This window comes from Anguilla anguilla, chromosome 3, assembly GCF_013347855.1.
Source record: "Anguilla anguilla isolate fAngAng1 chromosome 3, fAngAng1.pri, whole genome shotgun sequence".
Classification (NCBI taxonomy): domain Eukaryota; kingdom Metazoa; phylum Chordata; class Actinopteri; order Anguilliformes; family Anguillidae; genus Anguilla; species Anguilla anguilla.
The window spans coordinates 44,249,337-44,269,286 of NC_049203.1; the positions used below are offsets into that span (position 1 = coordinate 44,249,337).

The following is a 19,950-nucleotide window of genomic DNA, read 5'->3' on the forward strand; positions in this document are numbered from 1 at the left end:
AAATCAGTAACCCTGCATATGTACTGCTTCAGATAAAATCTCTCTCTCTCTCTCTCTCTCTCTTTCTCTCTCTCTCTCTCTCTCTCTGCAACTTTGCTCTGTGGGATTGTGCACTGCACAATTTCTGTAAAAGGTACTAGAATCCATATTTGACCATATTTGGTTCTTGGAGCACTTGCAATTGGAGGAGGGGAGATTGCAGAATTGGTCCTCCTGCTTTCACCTGAATATCACAGCTGTCATTTTGCCTTATCATTTAGTTGATGTACATAGTCTGGTTCAGAGATACAGAGGCTTTGTGAGTGTATAAATAAGAGAGGGAGGATGTAACTCTTCAACTTATCAGTCTCTGCCTATCACATTTGACTGAATATGTGCACACACAAGTCATTGTCTTTAGAGCACTGAGTATGTGTGCTTGTGTGCAAACTTGTCTTTGTGTGTGATGCCTTCACATCAATCAAAATAAAATTTTACTCAATACTATTGTTAGTAGTATTGTCTTGTCATGATGGCTGAGTGGTATAAAGCACCAGACTCAAAATTTGATGCTTCCCTACATAGAGGCCCTTCTGGTCTCTGAATGGAGGCGTGGGTTCAAATCCCACTCCTGACAGAATATTTTGGGGCTGCAGAGCAACAATTCAGTATGGTAGCTTGTTAAAAACAGAAAATATTTATTCTCCTGTTTAGATGCTGTACACGGGTGTTTGCATTTGTGCATAGCTGAAGTATGTTACTTCATTGCTCAGGTTGAAACCTTCTTTTCTGTCTTTCTGTTGGGGGGTGGGGGTGTATGTGGGCAGTGACTATCAGGGGTGCGTTCTCTCTCGATGGGACAGTTTCTCTGAGCAGTGGGTGTCTCACTGTCCTCTCCCCCCCAGTGTTTCTGAGGAACTCTAAGAGCCTGGAGTCATCAGACCCCCAGTTCACCATGCGCCGCAAGATGGAGCAGCTTCGCGAGGAGCTGGAGATGATGGGCCAGCTCAGGGAGGTGAGGGCCATCTGCACCCACTAGGCATGCTGGGAACTTAGTTTCCCAGAACCCCCTGCTGCTCTCTCTTAATTCATCTGTTTGCCTGTCTCTAACCATACCACTGCTGGCTGCACACAGGCACACACACACACACACACACACACAAACACCATATAGATTTAAAAGAAGGGATAAAAGAGGCTCACCCTGCTTGAGTTTATTTGTGCTCTTAGTCGCGCTTGTAACTATATTTGACTGGTTCGGTTTATATGTGAATTAGGGTTGCATAATCCTGGAAATTTTCAACACGATACATTTTCCTTGGAAATTAAAGGGAACTAATGGAATCGCAATGTTCAGTGTGGACCAGAGCCAAACTGAGAACACAGCGTGCTGAAATCCTGAAGTGCATGGGCCCTCCATTATGTACCCTTGCTTTATATGTTTACCTGCGTGTGTACTGTACTTATGTACTTACCTGTGCACACCTGTACGTATTCCTACAGATTATTGAGAGCAGACTGAAGATGGTACTGTCCGAGGACCTGGGAGGTGCCCTAATGGATGGGGTGGTGCTGTGCCACCTGGCCAACTACGTCCACCCTCGCTCTGTTGCCAGCATCCACATTCCTTCGCCTGCCGTGGTAAGTCAGGCGACCCACAATGCCCTGCAAGAGAGAGCTGCTGTCTCTCTTCAGAGTCCTGTCATGCAGAAACAGCCCACTGCAGCTTTTAAATGCTCCTGGCATTGCCGGCACGCTCACTGCATTGCTCACAAGGATGATTTCTTGCAGGATTTCGGTTTGCAGCAATATTTATACATTTCAGTATTGCTGAGCTTAATATTTTTTGCTATTATTTTATTATAATGGAGATGTCATTGGCAGCCATCCATACAAGCCTTCTGTTGCTCACTCTTAATATAGCTTTGAACGATTTAGCATTTCTTTTTAAATGCACGTTGATTTTAAGTTTGGAAACCATAACAATATTGCTTATTATTATAATTATTATTATTATTATTATTAATAATAATATTAATAATATTATTAATAATTGATTTGATTTGTATGTCAAATCAATTCATTTTAGGATCGTATCTGTGCGTAAAACATTTTATAAATGAGGCACTGGCCCTCTAGTAATGGAGTTGTACACCTTTGTTCTTAACAAAGGAGTTAAATTGTATTGTATTAAAAACAATATAGAGACTGTGATGTCCAAGCTGTCTGAAGCACCTGACTCAGGATTTTAAGCTTCCTTCTTGTCTCTGAATAGTGGTTCACAGCCTACCTCTGGGATGGATATGTTCCAGTTATGTTGCTCTCTTGATACAGGTCCAGTTGTTGATTACAGAATACAGTTGTATATTTTTAAGACTGTCAAATTGACTTTATGGTTTTCTTTCCTTTTTACCTTGCGACGTTGTGACCTTGTGACCCACCCCGACCCCAAAAACCAGCCCAAACTGAGCATGGCCAAGTGTCGGAGGAATGTAGAGAACTTCCTGGAAGCCTGCAGAAAGCTGGGCGTCCCTGAGGTTAGTGACATACTTCCTGTAGATAGGAAACACAATACTGACCCAGCTTCAGTTGCTCCCATTTTGTGGGATTAGAATTGTGGTGCTGTTACCTGATCCAAGTTCAGTAACACGTCTACTGTAGAGATAGCACTATAGCCAAGATACTTTTGGGGTGCTATGGAGATGCTAGTGCTGGAAGAACTATGTTGGACCATCTAGGTGGCAAATTAGACCCAAAATCCACTCAAAATGATGCTGTCTCTTTTGGGTGTGTAGAGGGGTATATCAGGGTGGCAGGCATGACCAGAATCCTAAAAAGGCCTGGACCAAATTGGCCAGTTAGTCTCAAGTGTTTGATCCCAGCACTAGCCTGATCCCACTCCCAGAATGATGACCTCATCCCGCCAATTCCATTTCCATCCCATGGCTCAGGCTTTCCAGATAATTCCTTGGTCAGACATTCTTTGTCCTGGGTCAGACCTGTTTCAGACTGGGCTCCTGCCAGAGCAGATGTTTCTGGTGGGATGTGACCATGTATGGATTCTTTTTATGCCGCAGCCCTGGATGGGCAAAATACACTAACATATGTTACGAAATACAAAATTCCAAATGAAAAGTGTATCTACAAGAAACCATCAAATTAATTGAGGCATAGGGCTTAGTAGGTGGCACAGAGGAAAACCATATAAAAAATAGCCGAGAAACCCATATTTCATATAAAATATATATGTAAATACATATATTACAGTCATTTATTTGAAACACTGCCTGTCCTTAGCTACTGTATTTTGCAGAGCACATCATATGCCTCAGCTGCAAAGCAGAGAAATCACAGGACACAGAGACATGCGCTTTCCCCAGCACCAGAACATCTATTCTAAATAAAAGAGAGCACCCTCCTTTCATAGATTTTGTTTTATTTAGACAGGTAAAAAGCAGTGAGAGCAACTGGTAGAGAAGGGACCACAGCTGAGAACGTGGCAAGGCAGGGATCAGACTACCCACATTGCTTATCTTGCTTATCGCTCAAGTCAGCCAATCTACGGCCTGCGCCACAAGTATTGCCAACACGGGCCTTTTTAAAACCAGATGACCGATCGGACTTCCCCTTTTTAGGGTTTGTCATTGTTTCTTGAATCATGATAAAGTTTAAGAAAATGCGAACTGGAAGTATGTGTTGTACTGATATAAAAAGTGGGGGTTTAGACATGTGATTTTGGGCTTGCTGTGATACAGGAAGTTCTAATGGTGCTCAGCTCCTTGGGAATGGCAGTTTATTTTGGGCTATGTTCTAATGAAGGTCATTCATAAAAGGTCTATGAATAGATCCACAATCAACAGGAATATCCGGTCATTATGGTTAATAATATCTCACAGAGAGTTATAAGGAACATCTGAAAGGTATAAGATGGCCCAAATCTTAAAGACCAACTAAAACATTTATGAGGAGGTGAGTTTCTGCATTTCTGTCAGCATTTCTTGGCTCTCCAATATTTCCACTGTATTGAAATGAACCTTTTGTTCTTCAGAACAAAGGAGAAGCATAAGATAAATTGTAGTATCAGTAATTTCAGTATACACACAGTGCTTAAATGAATTGCAAATGAATTATGGGTAAATTTTCTTATGGGAGTCAGGATTTTTTTTAGATCTAGTCATAATAGTCTAACCCCTAGCAGATATCCATATCAGGCGCTAACTAATTGTTAACAACAGGAAGGTCCTGGTGATTTTTTTCGCAGGCCAGTGAGTTTTGTCTATTCGGAAACCACCCCCTTCACTTGGCGTGTCCTCCTTTTGTTCGTACCTTAGCTTTTCCTGTGGGAAGAGGAAGACAGGCCCATAAAGCAGGTGTTACAGGGGAACTCCAAACGAATCCTAATTTGATCTCTTCTGTCTTACCTTGTTAGACAGAATAATTGATGTCACCTGTATTTCATCTATCAGAATCAAATCTTTCATCTGTATCTGCTAAAGACCATTTGAGGTGATGATGTCATTGGACTACAAATAGGAGAATGCTGTGTAATGGTGACAAATATTTTCTTCTCTTTATATTTCTGAAGTCATGACCACAGTACTTAATACACAAGTGAAAGTTTGTCTAGAGTCTTGTTTTCAGTTCTGCACATTTTCTGTGTTATGGGCTACAGTATTACATGCTACAAATAAGAGTTCCCCTTTAACTACTAACCTGAGAAGAGTCAGGAACATGTGGCCTTTCCCAGTTCCACATAGATTATTAGTGATGGTGACTTTTCCCTTTGAAAAGAGTAAAGGGTGCGCAGACTGAGGACTGAACAGCTTCACCTGTAATAGTCCTTCACAACATCCTCCATAGAGATAAATGGAGAATGACAGACATGAATGCTGTTAACAAAGAGTGACAGGCAGTTCATCACTGAGCGTCCGCCTCCATTAAACTGTGTAAAGTGTGGCTGGTGATTAATGCAGGGCTGTGAATTAGGTCAATCTGGCCAGCCTGCTGGGACTAATGATTTTGTCCAGGAGCTTGTCTGACGGGAGCCTAGCTTTCACTGTAGACTGCTGTAGCGTCCTTGTAACTGTAGACTGTGCTGTAGCCATGCTGATACTGTAGACTGGACTGTAGCTTTGCTGTTAATGTAGACTGCCCTCTGCTTTGCCGGTCACTGTGTACAGTGTTTTCCCACAGTTGGTATATGTATGAGAGTTTTTGTGCTCAGCTTAAATTGCCTTGCTTCCTCCTGCTTGGTCCTAGCCTCAGCACAGCTTCTAGATGTCTCCATGCACACCTGTGTAGTGCTGCATATGACAGCCTGGCTTCTTGTCGCTCACAGAAACCACCCCACTCCCCACCACCCCCACCCTTACATGTTTCCATGGCACCCCTTGCTTTCTGAAAGAGAGATGTATTTTTTTTAATGCCCCAAACTTTCTAGAGAATTTGACAGTTGTGAAATTTCTTGTAAATATCTGTCATCCTGCTCAGTTCCTCACCCTTACATAATGTACAGAGCCTTCACAGTTGCATAGCACCAGAGTTCTAATGCTAGTTGTTAAGAAATAGCAGCCAATTGAATAATGTGAAAACATGGTCAAAAAGTAAAATATAAAAGTAAACGAAGAGCAAGCAGCTTTGGAGCTGCGACTAGTGACTGTTCATCCGTTTATAGGAAGCTAAGCTGCAGTTGCTTGCCAATTGCTCAGAGCAAACACTGAGTCAGCTTACACCTGTACTCAGGTGTGTAACGTAGGAGTGTTGCTGGGTAACTCATCCTGTTAAGGCTCAGTTCTACTGTGAATTGGTCTCATGGCATGGTACGGCTCCCCAAAGAGGCGATGCATAATAACTGGCCATAGCCAGTTAAACACTGAGGCATTTCAGTTGGCAAGATGTTGAGATCTTGTCACATTCCAGGGCCACCTCATCTGGGCATCCACAGGTAGGCTGCTCAAACTCCACATTAACCTGTCCTTCTCTATGTCTGTGAGCTTAACTTGTGGACTGCGATGTGAACCTAAGCAGTCACTAAAATTGGTTGTTTCAGAGAGCTTCTGAATTGACAGTGGAGATTGCAGCAATAAGCATGAACACACGAAAGTTAGACATTCTATACTGGGAGCAAAACAGAGGTAGAGGTAATATTGCTCCCACTAGCTTTTCACTGTAAAAAAAAAAGGAAGGATGGGCATTGCTAGGCCCAGAGAATTCTTCGTTTATGTCTTCTCTCTTTCAAAAAGCAGCTGTTGGCATCTCTTCGGTGATATTGCCTCTACCTTTACTCTGGGGCTCATTGAAGCCCCCCCCCCCCCCAGTGTTTTAATCTCCTGTCTTGTTTTTTTCCCCTCTGTCTGCTGACGGCTACTCTCCTTCATCTTCCTCCTCTTCTTCCTCCTCTTCCTCCTCTCTGCCCCGACTGCCGCAGTCGGCCCTGTGCTCAGCGTACGACGTCCTGCAGTCGAACCTGCGGCCCGTCCGGAACACCGTCCACGCCCTGGTGGCACTTGAAGCTGTTGGGGAGGGCGGGGTCGGGAGCGTGGGGGCAGTCACCGCCACACAGGCCCCGCCCCCTGCCTGGCAATTCTGGGATCTGATTGGCTCCAGCCTCTTGCACCTTTTCTGTCTGATCCTGCTGTTTGTGGTGTACAGTCTGAGTGAGCTAGTGAGCTAACATCACACTGCCCCTGCAGCTGGTGTCTGCCGCCAGTACTCCTCCTTCTCTCTCTTGTCTTCTCTTCTTTTTCCCCCTGCCCCAGCATTGCTGTAAGGTTGTAACAAGGTAGCGGCAACGGGAGGAGGGTGTTAGCAATTCATTTGGGAGAGACAGGAATGTACCATGTGCACCTATGTGTGCACACATGCACACACCTTGCATTTAGATACTAAGCTTTATTTATGTATATTTACACGATAAGAACATGGTCTCTACACTTATGCATGCAAAGACATGTAAACATACATTTGCACTTCTTATTGGCCAGTTTACTTGTTTAAGAAATCATATTCACAGGTTCCATTAATTCATTACAAAATAAATAATTAGAATTCAACAGGTTCTGTTCTCAGTTCATATAATAACGCAGATTAACAGATTAACAGATTAGATGTACTTTACTTAGATTTTCAGAATGAATGTGATATAGTTCACTGAATCCCTCCAAAATATGGCACAAAAGTAAATGGCTGGCCCAAATGGTGGGGCACAGATCCAATAATAATGTATGGTCTCATTGTTGCACATTTACAACTTAAATCTAAAGGAATTACATCTCTTTTTTATAATGGATAATAGATTCTGTTCAATATAATCTTAGCGTTTTGCTGTCTAATCCTAAGAGTAAGTAAAGTGGGTGATATTTTGCACATGCAGATGCACATGTGGGTTAGTGTAAAGAGGTGCAATGACTGGGCATGATGCAGGAGATAATTTACTTGTTCGGATCCTCACTGTCCCAGAATCCCATGTTCACTTCCTATCCTCACAAAGTCACTTATCTTACCAGAATATTAGGGGTTCTGGACAGGGGATGTTCATGAGCTCACACCCGTATTCAGTCCTGTTTTGTACTGTTAGCTCTACGCCAATTATAATTTCCTTTTTATGAAGACTTTTTTATATAGATTTTTTAATTGTACAATGTTGCAGTGTTACATAATTTGATAGCTAAATGACTGATAAACGAGAGGGTCTTAGCTGCTGTACATAATTAATGACTGAGAGTACATATAAAGGGCTTAGATATTGTGAATGTATGCTGCAGAACACTCCCTCCCTCCTCGTCATAAATGCGTGTGTTTTCAGTCGTTCGGACTGCACCGTGTACAGTAAGGCGGCCCTGTCTCTCCAATGAGTCCGTGCTGAAGCAGGATGAGAACTCTCCCACATACACGCAGTGTCAACTCGGTCTCCACAGGCTGTGAACAGAAACGACTCGGCGTTTGATCTCATTTTTGGCCGTCATGCGGTGTGAATTACGTTTTCCAGCACAGACAACAGAAACGAACTGATCTGGAAATCTCTCATTTCGCTGTCTGGTATTGTACATTAGACCAAGGTTCCCCACCCTCTGTTCCATAACAAGGACCTCTAATATGTACTACACTATGCCTATGGCTACCTACTTCAAAAAAAAAATGCTTAGTGTTTGACATTTTTAGCCAACACCACTTACAGGCTGCAGTACAATGGCACTTTTACACACTTGGCCATAGAAGCATGTCTAACAAATACCATCTGTATATCTATGTATTTTGTATGATATAAATATGTGATAGATTACAGTGGTCATGATGATTATTAACAAGGATGTGTAAAACAGGCTTTATTGTAAAACAAGTTTATCTTATGTCCAAAGTTGGAAGTCAAATTGTGTTATTTATGAAATATAGAAATATAAGCTTTAGCATTATTCTTAAGTGGAAAATATGTATTTCTGCCAAGGACCTCACAACTTCAAGAAACCAAATTTGGGGATCCCAGTATTAAGCTGTGTAATGAATACACAATGTGTGCAGAATCTACTCAGCATGATGCCCCAGATGTGACCCCGGAGGTGGAACACTTTACCTCTTTTTTTTTACATTTGATTGGTTACCCTTTAAATGCTGGTAGCCACACCAGATGCTCGACTTGTTGCCATGTCAACCTGGTAATTTTATGCTATCAGTCCACCTGCTCCATTTCAGCTTAACCCACAATCAGCACAGAACCTTTTTGTGATACTGGTATTTTTTATGATTGTATATCTGGATACTTTAAATTGCACAGTGAATAAATGGTAACTTTGCATTTGTACTCCATCTTAGCTTTATTTTGAGTTGGTATGTGTACAGTTATTCTCTTCTGCTGCGACTGAACTACAACCAACCAAAACTGTGGGTAGGGATCCAATGGTAGATAATTTAATCTATATAATACACTTTCCACAGGTATTCACACCAGTGACACCAAAAACTGCCCATGCAGTGCATGGACAAAGTATACGACATATATTTAATGAATGTATTTAAAAACAAATCAGTATTTGAACTTATGTCAGGCTACACCTTAATAAGGAGAGGGTATCATCACTACATAGATCATGGATCCAGAAAGTTTGGGAGCCCCTACTGTACTCGATTTATGAATTTTCCATCATTATGTCACAATCACAAGCAAAGCTGAGTATTAGTGAATTAGATGCTGGGTTTTATTTATACATTTATTATATTTAAAATGACCATTGTCTTGTACTGTAACTCCAGTGCTTTTTAGGGCTGAAATTGGTTGCTTTTATAAAGAAAGGGCAGGAACATTAAGCCTGGTGTTTGAAGTTTCTGGTCTTTTGTGTAAAGAAAATGTGAAAGGGCAAGTGAGGCCAGGTCAAACAGGGGCCTGTGTTCACAATATCCACTGCAAGGCGCTTGTGTTCATAATGTCCACCGGAGGGCGCTTATGTTCACAATGTCCTCCAGAGGGCGCTTATGTTCATAATGTCCACCGGAGGGCGCTTGTGTTCATAATGTCCACCGGAGGGCGCTGGTGTTCACAATATCCACTGCAGGGCGCTTGGGTTCATAATGTCCACCAGAGGGCGCTTGTGTTCATATTGTCCACCGGAGGGCGCTGGTGTTCACAATATCCACTGCAGGGCGCTTGTGTTCATAATGTTCACTGCAGGGCATTTCTGTTCATAACGTCCACCGGAGGGCGCCTGTGTTCGCAATGTGCGCTGCAGGGGTTTGTTGTGCGAGCGGAAGGCCGTTGCAGGAAAAGCACAGAGGGACTATGCAGCGTGGCTGGCCCTGACTAGCCTCATTAGGCTAACAGCTGTGCCTGCAACACACTCAGTTTGTTTTAATGAAAAAAGACACCACAGAGGGTCTGCACTAATGGTGGGTATTTGTTTGTCTGACCTAAATTAGTCACACAATAGTTTTCAGGTGCTTTATATCTCTGGGACATTGTGCCAGGTATTGGTATGGCCACAGGCGCTCTATGGCTATTATCGGTCTCTCTCACACCTGCACACCTACACACATGCATGCACACACCCACACACACACAGTTTATGTTCTCATGGTTCTTGTTGCTTGTACCATATGTATGATTTTTATGATTACCATATGTATGATGTTCTCTGTACTGCCCTCTCCATCTACATCTTTCTCCTCCCCGTCTCTCTCTTTTGCTGTCTGTCTGTCTTTCCCCCTTTGCTATAGGACAAGTTGTGTCTGCCCCATCACATTCTTGAGGAGAAAGGCTTGGGAAAAGTGTGCATCACCGTCCAAGCTCTGGTGGACGAGACATGCATCAGACAGGCCCTGTTCACCTGAGAGCATAACAGGCAGAGATGCACAGGAAAAGTGTTTTACTGAAATGCCTTTAGTCAAAGTGAATTAATGTGTGCTTCCGAAAACATTTTTGCTTTTAAGGGACTGTATTTTCCCCCCCCACATAATAGTATATTGGTAACATGTTCAAGCACTCACTGTCAATTGTTTCAGATTTAACTTGGATCTAGAGTGTAGTTTCTGGTATAACAGAGAGAAATGTCCTCTATACTGGCCTCATGTTTATGACCATAATGAATCCTGTATATTTCTCAGATCTTCCTTAATTATATTTATATTTATTTATTGTAAATTCATCCAACAAGATGAATGATGTAGCTACTGTATACAATGTAAGAAACCCCTTTTTTTGTAGAATACAAGTTAATATATTTTGATAGTTGTTTTTTTTTTCTGTGAGGTTAAATGTTTTTAATTCTTTTGGCCCCCAGCACGTAACAATCTTTCAGAGATGCTCAGACATCAAGTACAGTGCTGTGAGAAAGTTATGTTTTCGTTAGGAGTGGATTTGCGTGCTTCTGGACTTAAACTACAGTGGTGTTGTGGTGTTCTGTTCAGGGGAGTGTGGGGAGGGGTAGTTGTTTGCAAATATTTTTTCTTATTTTTATGTCATTGTGTCTATGTGGGATTACATATGTCAGGGTCTTTGTGTGTGTGTGTGTGTGTGTGTGTGAGAGAGAGAGAGAGAGAAAGAGAGGGTAAAGCAGGAGTTTGCACGTTAGTATTTTATTAGCTGGACCAGCCTACTGTTACTGTCCAAACAGCAGTCTATGAGCAGCTGAATAAAGTAGGTGGACAGGGAGTTCCCATCTGACATCCTACTCACAAATCACTTATCAATGTTCATGTTAATGGTTTTGCGCAATTTCTGCCAGGGTTTATCAAAGTGCATCCAGAGCCCGATGCTGGCATGTGTTCAGCATAAACACAGCATTAACATGTGTAAAACTTTAATCGCACATCGACATCACTGACATGTCCAACACTACATTTTGGCAGTAAGGGTCACAGGATCACTAATGATTAGAACAGAGAGAAGGCCATCGTCTGTGGTCCCAGCAACACGGTTCCCACATCTCCCACCCTAATACTAATCCAGCCCAGCCCTGCTTAACTTCCGCAGTAAGACGGGACATTCCTACAGGGTAGTACAGTACAGCTGCTTAATTAAAACTACCCACCATTTGCACAGAATATCTGGAAGTTTTGCGTGAGATGGAAGATACGTGTACCTCAGTTTGTGTGACCCATGTGCGGGTGAGAGGGGGAATTTTCAGTAACTGATTGCTGCATGTGCACATAATGTATCTGTTTTTCCACAGAGACAGCAGACCATTCAGAAATAACGAGACTGCAGTATGTGTGTGACAGAGAGTGAGAGCGCATGTACATGTCTGTGTGCTTGTACGCTTGTGGGGAATTGGGGTGTGTGATCTTACTGTGTAGAGATGCTTATAAATATAGCTTCAACCACTTTTGAGATTCAGCAGCTAATCTTTTCACAAAACTGATTTGTTAGTTGCCAAAAATAAAGAAATAAAGAAACTTATTTTTAAATAACACTGATAGGAGAGTAAAAATCTATTTACCTTTATAGAACACACTGAATAAGGCATTGCTCAGTCCATTGTGGAAAAGTATGAGTTTTAAAAAAAACTATACTATATGTTGAAATAATTATCTATGATTTAGTTTAAATGGATAATGGTGAAATGGTCTTGTAATGTGATGAGGGTTTGTGCAAGTAGATTGTTTTTAGAACAAATTATGTTCATTTCATTATTACTAACTTGCACATAAATTCTTACAGCATCACAATTATTACCACCTATTTTTGCTGACAATTTGGTCATAGATTTTGAATCAGGTTTTACAAAACAGTCCAACAACATTAATCAAAGGGGTACAATGTTAATGTGCATTTCCATGTCAGTTCTAACAAAACCAGAATTTCCACTGGCACCACCTAGTGTTGAAGCAAAGTACTGTCATTACATATGAGGGAGTGTCTCGTATACTCGGCCTCACAGAGAGAATGACACTTCCACATTCCCACAATACAGGAGCCTCGCTAATTAACAGCTAAATACTCCATAACAGTTTGGTAAAATGTGCTTTGTTTAAAAGGCAAAATAGTTCAGCGGTGGAGGAGGAAAAAGGTTGAGGGTAAGTGAGAGAGGTCACTAAGCTCGTCTCCCAAAAGCAGCCTCAGTCCTGCTTTTGGGAGATGAGCTTCATTCAAGCCGGAAGGAATAAAAACACTAACTTAAAAGAGCTCAATTAGAAATGATATTTATAGAAGGATGTGTGTCCAAAACTGATTAAGTACACTGTAGCATAATTCTGCCAAGATGTTTTTTATGATTTAAATATTTTCAATTTGAGCGCAGGCTTTTTGTTTGCAACCGTCTCGAGAAACACACTGACTCGTTTGGACATTTTTGGAGCGCAAGGTTTAGTCATTTTCTTAAATGCATTTTTCTTGTTTCATGAGTTGCATAAATATTATATTTGGACTGTGGATCTTCATAGGTGGAATGAATGTTATTTTTTTAAATTAAGGGTTTTAAAATGTATGCTTCAATTGTAACTGTAAAATAAATACTGTTTGATATTTTGTTATACATTTTATTCCTGTGACTTTTTTGTTTGTTTTATAAGGACTTGTGATTTAAAATGCATGTTCATTCTTTGCCTTAATGACTGTAAATAACTGCAGAGGAAATATTAATGTAACAGTAAATCCATTGTTTGTATAAAGCGCAAATGTTGTCGTTTCTGTTTTCTGAACATCAAAGGATCACCCTGACCTCAAAGTTCTTTGGCACTAGTCACCAGAACAACCAGCTGTGCCCTGGTCGTGTTACACATACCAACCAATCAGCAGCACAACACGAAAATGACACCACACAATATTAACCAATCACAAAGTTTTATTTAGGAGCACATAATTGCCAGGCAATTCTAGTGGTGGGCAAGGACTATATGATTTTGCCAATTTCCATACAATCAAATCACTATGCTCAGCAAATGAGCAATCGGATTGGCCAGAGTTCAGTTAATTAGAAAATTCAGCCATGGGCCAGGTAGAGTGCATTCTAGAGCCCTTAATGCCCATCACTAACCCCTCAAACTCTGGCACTGCCACTGAACCAATGATGTTGCAATCAGTGTCATGGAGATGGACTGTGCAATGAAGGCACTTAAAAGGCCAGCACTGCTGTCACATGAGTGTGACATCACGCGTTCAGGTACTTGCTGTGGTGCTTGATGTGATCGTTGATAAAGGAGTAGATGAAAAAGTAGCTGTGATCGTAGCCCTAGAGAACAAAATAATAATATTAAACTCCTATTATACACATTTCTATTACAGTAAATACTGATGAGTGGGATTTCATGTAATGTCCTCTCATCGGATTCCCCCAGAAATAATGGGTAATTAATCATTTGGAAATCCAAAGCTAGTGGTAAAGCCAAATTATTTCATCAACAAGAGCAGTGAGGCTAAGATTCTTGATTTTTCTAAAACATTTCTGAATGCTCAACCATACATGTAAGTACTCACTATAACACAATCGCTAACACTTTAGGGTAATTCTACCCAAAAATATAAATGTAGACGCTGTTTCCTACATCAAAAACAGTGCAGAAAAAAACAGAAAGAGGTGCACTGGTGTGATGCATAATTCATCCTAGTTAATACAACCAGGCTATTGCTTATAGCATTGGATTTTGAAACATCCTCCCTCCACCACCTGGGGAAAGCACAATTGCGGCTATTCCATTGCTCTGCCACCAGGGGGCAGCTCTCACCTGCTGCAGACGGAAAACCACAGGGATCTTCTTCTCAGTGCAGGCAGCAATCAGGTTGTCTGGCAGCAGCTGTCCAGCAGAGAGGAACTGGTCGTCACGACCCTGGTCAATGAGGATGTCTAGCTGGGGACCGGAGTAGGAGCCGGCCAGAACCGTGGCATCGTAAGCCTGCCGCAAAATAACCAAACTAACCAAAATGCCAGCTTACATACAATACATTTATGCAGCCAGGTATTTACTGAAGCAATTCAGGTTAGGTGTGTCAGAAAGCCTTGCTGGATGTTTTACAATTGGACCTTTCTAACAGCAGACAGCATTATAAAACGTCCCGTGGAGTACCGAATTGGGGATAGGTGTATCAGGTAACTGTTAGTCTGGGTCAGAGGGGAGCCTTGTTCAACAATTGACATGTATAAAAATATTTTGCTAATGTTAGCTATCACTTCATTAGCTACCAAACAGGGTGACTAAATGGAAAATGTTTCATTGCGTTATCGGTGAGCTCTGCAACATTGATTCTGTTGTTTCACCGGGACTCTTGGAGCTAATATGTTTAGTGTAGCGTTAGTTAGCTATGCCAGTCTATAATCCTGCTTGTCAAGGAGATGTAGCTAGTGTTAATGTATTATGCTAGCTAATGTTTTGATTTTCAAGATGTTTTTACAACTTTGCAGCTGTTGAGAAAGCTACCAACTGTAGCTTTAACAGCCACCTCTCTCTGGGCAAGAGTGAATACCACTGCTCTAGATGGCTGGCGAAATGATGCCTCTAGAAGGGATGAACGGCCTGTTCTCCTCATCCAATATAGTTTTTTTTTGTTTGTTAAACCGATCTGTATCCCCAGCTGAATTATTTACTAATGTCCAAATGCACTGGTGAGTCTGCCTCAGTGTTGTAACGCCCTCCACTGGTCTCCCTACCTCCCAAGCGGTCTTCTCAGACCCCAGGTATCCACCGAAGGCCTTCTGGCCCCAGGCGCACTGCATGGGGTTACAGATGGGGGCGAAGGCAGAGACAGCCTGGCGGGAGGAAGGAAAGAGCACGCATTAGCAATATGATAACAATAACAACAACAGTGCTTTAACATACCCAATATCTGCCATACGTAATTTGGTAGCCTAAAGTGAATAGAAAAAAAAAAAAACTTTGCAGTAACTCAAAAAAAAAAAAAAAAAAAACAGGATGATGTAAAATAAAACTAAAAACTGCAAGACCTTGAAATTAAAACAGTCACCTAAAAGCAATAATGCAATAATACATGTTTCCCAGCTGGTTATTAAAAAAATTGGTTCTATGATCTCCGGGGATACGGCATTCTGAATGAAAAACTGAAGGAACCTCCGCGCTCTGTCCTATCTCAGGAGACATGCCATGCTCTTTCTTATCCCACGGATTTTCTGCCAGCACTTCTAAAACTGAACTTCATCAGAAACTGAAACGGAATGAAAGGGTGCTGTGTGTATCTGTGAAAAACACGGTTCCTTTAAGAAGAATTTCCTACGCAATATTTAGGCGTAGCAAAGGATAAACCTGTTCCTCCATAGACCTCACCCCCACAGTTATTTTTTAATTGGAGTGCTCCTAGTTCACTGTGAGTACGTTTGCTTTCACACACTGCACAAACGGCTGGTGGAGTCACACTGATTAACTGATTTATCTGCATCCTGGCATGATTACATCACTATTGGGGCTATTGGGTGTACAGCTCCAAACGAGCGGCACATGCACAGACATTTCTATTTTAAAAACACAAATATGGGCCTTTAGAGGCATGTCCCACTGCCCCCCTCCCACCGCAATCACCAGACCTGCCTTGTATTTCCCAGGATTCTTTAGGGCACAGATCAGAGCCCCGTGCCCCCCCATAGAGTGGCCCGAGATGGACATCTTCTCTGGGTCAGCAGGGAAGTGGGCATTGATCAGGCGAGGGAGCTGCGAGAGGGAGTACAGGGGAAAAGAAAGAGGGAGTGAGAGAGAGGGAGAGAAAAAGAGGGAGGGGAGGAGGGGAGATAGTGAGAGAGATGCACATGTTTATACTCTTTAGTACAGACGCAAAGGTTCTTGGCTGATAAGAGCTGAAAGCAAGCATATGTTTATGAGGCTGTTTGAAGTGGCATGTTCAATGAGTAGCCTAATCATAGTCACTGGAACCTCGTTTATTATGTTTTTATCATTTTTACCACCCAAACTCATGTCTGAGCTCGGCTACCTTTTCCATTAATGGGGAGACTTTAGGCTTGCATTTCTTCTCTAATGTACAACAGAGAGGTATCGGCATCAACCAATATGGCCACTGACATGTCAGTTTTGATGGAAATTCATCCTCCCTAATTGTTAGACCTACCCCTCAGATATCACTTCCCACAGACAAATGAGTCTCGGCACAATCTTGGTTGCTAGGTAACACTGTGACATGGAAGCTGACTGCAGAGACAAGGCCCCACCTCCTCCGTGACATAGGCGTACATGCGGTAGTTGGTTTTCCAGGGCTCATTGGTGGCATTGACATAGAAACCCGCCCCCGTGCCAAAGTCCCAGCTCTCATCCTCACCCTCAATGTTACAGCCACCTGGAGGCACAGAGAGGGAGGAACAGCTAAAGGAAGGGCAGGGATCACCTTCAGGTTTCCCAGGAAACAACGGGGATAACAAAATAGAAATAAGACAGTCAATACAGTTGTGATGTCACCTTACTGGTGAAAACAGAGGGTCTCAACCAATCATGGAGTAAGCTGGGAAAAACGAAAGAACAATGATAGTGATTTGCAAACAGTTTCTGCCTACTTCCTTGGTAATATCTGCAGGGGGCCAGTTATAGCCAGGTTTCCACCGGTCACAGTGTGTTCTTTCATTGTCTGTGATTGGTGGAACTCCAATGTTCTCTATTAGGAGGTTGACGTTACCTCACCGTATCTCTATTTCATCATCTCTGGGAAACATTTTGTTGCTCCACTGTGTATCAAGGTGTAAATTCGACATCGGTTTTCCTGTTAAGGGACAATAGGACTGAGAAAGACTTTCACTGAGCAGAGGGCGTGGTCTCACGTACGGGGGCTGGTATCTGGAGCAACGATGATGAGGCCATGCTCAGAAGCAGCCTGCTGAGAGCCAGCTTTGGTGATGAAGTTCTGCTCCGTACATGTCAACCCTGCGCATCAAAGAAACGGATATTTCACACACATACGCACGCACGCGCTCACTAACTCACACTCGCACAATTGCACACAGAATATAATATCAAGGCCACGCTGGTATCAGTCGAATAGTTGATAGCTTAAAACGAACTTATCGGCATCGGCTGAGTGCAGCGATTATGGCCGATGTGATTACACAACAAGCATGCACCAGAGGGCCATATTTGATCCAACACTGATGCTGTATTCATAATGAAAACGTCATGCTCATATCATACCCGAAACACAGGCATCTGAACCTTTATCTGAACTTTTATTTTATCATATACAGAGGCTCAGTACCTCTCTAGACTCATGCTCATTGTTTAACTATAAACACGTTGAAATATTTTATTGCGCAAATAAAATTTGTTACATTATTCCTTCCTAAAGTTCTTCAATAAATGTGGAAACTTGATTGCAGTTTGAATTTGTGCATTAATGTAAAACAGGGAGGTACTGGAAAAGGCCAATATGGCCAGACAAACATCACTTATTTACACTGGCCCAGAATTTCCATATTGTGAATACCCTGACGCAAACCAACGAGTACTACAGCCCAGCATTTGAAATAACTTTATACCCGAGACGCACAGTGTATCAGAAGCAAGCTTCAACTCCCACACTCACGTCATGTCAGATCAAAATATAGTATATCCCAGATGCTGAATATTTTTAATTAGTAAAGCGGAGTATTCACAAAATTAGTTTTGGTTTGAACACAAATAAATCAAATCTTTTCTACAATTCTTGAGCAATGTTATAAAGAATCCAAGGTACTCCGTTATGATTACAAATCCAGTACTCATTCAGCCTTAATAAATCTTAAGGTGTTTTAACCTTTAACACAAGGACTGTCTTGGATTTTTTTAAACAGCACTGCTACAGATACTTTCCCTTTTAAATTTTCAAAATGATGCATTGAGCTTTTGTTCTGCATTGATGCACCCTGGATGACTGCTCTTTCGCGGGGTTTTTTCCCTTCTTGAAGCAAGGTAGTAGTCCAGTCTCTCTCTCCTTTCTGGAACCCGTACGCTACACTGGAAAGCTAAATTTGAATTAACTCACCGGATAGCCAGTATAACACGGGACACTTCGAACTTTCCGCTTTTGGCGGGAGATAGATGCCAAACTTCATTCTGCATTTCAATTCAGAGCTGAAAGAAATTCATCAGAAGATCCAAGCTATTCGGTTATTACTTCCATAAACCAAATTTAGAGGATTACACCGGTTAAATGTCTATACATATTTATATATTAAATTTATACATTAAAACTCTCTATAAATATCGCATATGAACGTCCAGCGTTTTTGGATTCCTAGAAATTGAGTTGTACATTGTCTAAGCCAGAGCATTGGAATTTTTGTGACTGGAAGGCATCTACATCATTGAAATCTGATTCCAACCACTGAGTGAAAATAAGACCCTACGATATGTCCGATTACCGCTCTGCTCTGTAACGTAGCCTACCTGTTATGCTCAAACACCTTTTGGAACCCCCCGCAGCATTTGTTGGACGAAACTTGGGTCAGAGCCATTGCCTTGCTTGCTTCTGCTAGGGAAAAACCGGCCGATTTATTGCACAGGCCTGTCGGAATCGTTTCCGCAACATGAGTTGTTTCATTCTGCCTCTAAACAACAGCTAAACGTCAGTCAGTAAATCGTAGCTGCATGGCTACAAAAATAGCACGATAGCTGTCACTCCACAGTTAACTCCCAACTTGCTCGGGGCCTATTACATACAGTAACCTACACCGAAGAGTTCACAAATGACTAAATGTATCAGCAGTAGCGGTTAACTGAAACTGTGTAATGATATAAGCGAATGCAATAACACACAAGCTGCCAGTCAGTACTTACTTTGGAAATAAAGGCAGCGCAACTGAGACCTGAATAGACGTCCAGAAAAATATTTCAGGTAAATCAGTGTGCTCAATATTATTGGTGTGTGCGCTATAATCATATCGCTTTGCACGCCCAACTAGCCTCCTAGCGAAGCATAACCTACACCGTGCGTGCAATGGGGCGGTTTTGCAGATATGAGAATTAAAGGAAGTCAAATAAACGTTACACGTGTCGCTGCTTTTGTGCAGTTTCGCACATACCTGCTTTAACACGTTTCAAATGTGTAGAATAAAAGTATCTTTCGTGGCTTTATCCACTTGCACGAGTCCGGGGTCCAGAGAACGTCGGGATCAGCGTAATCACGTTTAAAGACACACCCCTCTGCAACGTAATGAAACGTCGCACTACGCACGGCAGGTGGCGCAGTTTGAGAAGAGATGAAGGTGAAGTTAACTTAACTTAAAAAAAAAAAAAAAACAATTTCATTAAAAATCGCGGCGCTCTTCAAGGTAGATTATGTTGGCAAAACAAAATGATGTAAGTGTTCCTGAATCAAATGGTTATTTCGCTTGAAAGAAAGAAACATTGTGCTGATTTCATTAGCAAATAATAATATTTCATTAGCAAATAATATTGATGAGTGCGCTTGACTCGGGGCAGGAGTTATACACTGGTTAAATCCAGCTATATTTACTAAATGGAAATTACATAGGCTAGCATTAATGTGTTGCAGACCATGTGCAGTCACCTTTCCCCTTACAAGACAAGATAAAGGTGTATACTTTGACAAATTTCACATGAAAA

The 19,950-nt window shown here is 41.9% G+C and overlaps 2 protein-coding genes and 1 non-coding gene across 11 annotated transcripts in view; 2 read left to right on the forward strand and 1 right to left on the reverse strand.

The window, feature by feature from the left end:
- The window catches only part of LOC118222936 (leucine-rich repeat and calponin homology domain-containing protein 1-like), a 64,163-nt gene extending 51,082 nt beyond the window's left edge, over positions 1 to 13,081 (forward strand). For 4 of the 6 annotated variants that reach the window (XM_035408876.1, XM_035408877.1, XM_035408878.1 and 1 more), the window contains 4 exons: positions 885 to 994; positions 1,483 to 1,620; positions 2,439 to 2,516; positions 6,407 to 8,770. In XM_035408876.1, the coding sequence (XP_035264767.1) occupies positions 885 to 994; positions 1,483 to 1,620; positions 2,439 to 2,516; positions 6,407 to 6,652 (572 nt within the window). In that variant the 3' untranslated portion in view covers positions 6,653 to 8,770. Of the gene's footprint in view, positions 1 to 884; positions 995 to 1,482; positions 1,621 to 2,438; positions 2,517 to 6,406; positions 8,771 to 10,182 lie in introns of those variants that run through there. The other 2 variants (XM_035408879.1, XM_035408881.1) reach the window with 1 other exon arrangement.
- On the forward strand, positions 506 to 616 carry trnal-caa. The gene is made up of 2 exons: positions 506 to 543; positions 571 to 616. It is a non-coding gene; the product is annotated as a tRNA-Leu (tRNA).
- A 148-nt stretch (positions 13,082 to 13,229) lies between the features above and the next one.
- esd (esterase D/formylglutathione hydrolase) lies at positions 13,230 to 19,552 on the reverse strand. 4 transcript variants are annotated; one of them, XM_035408884.1, is made up of 9 exons: positions 19,407 to 19,552; positions 18,772 to 18,856; positions 18,368 to 18,456; positions 17,176 to 17,274; positions 16,572 to 16,696; positions 15,940 to 16,059; positions 15,048 to 15,146; positions 14,128 to 14,295; positions 13,230 to 13,634 (listed from the first exon to the last, which is right to left on the reverse strand). In XM_035408884.1, exons 2-9 carry the CDS (start codon positions 18,837 to 18,839, stop codon positions 13,554 to 13,556), a joined length of 849 nt encoding a protein of 282 aa, XP_035264775.1. In that variant the 5' UTR covers positions 18,840 to 18,856; positions 19,407 to 19,552; the 3' UTR covers positions 13,230 to 13,553. The 4 variants fall into 4 exon arrangements, with proteins under 4 accessions (XP_035264775.1, XP_035264776.1, XP_035264777.1 ...); XM_035408885.1 differs by having other exon boundaries at positions 18,772 to 18,853; positions 19,407 to 19,533; XM_035408886.1 differs by having other exon boundaries at positions 18,772 to 18,889; positions 19,407 to 19,506.
- Between the last annotated feature and the right edge of the window lie 398 nt (positions 19,553 to 19,950).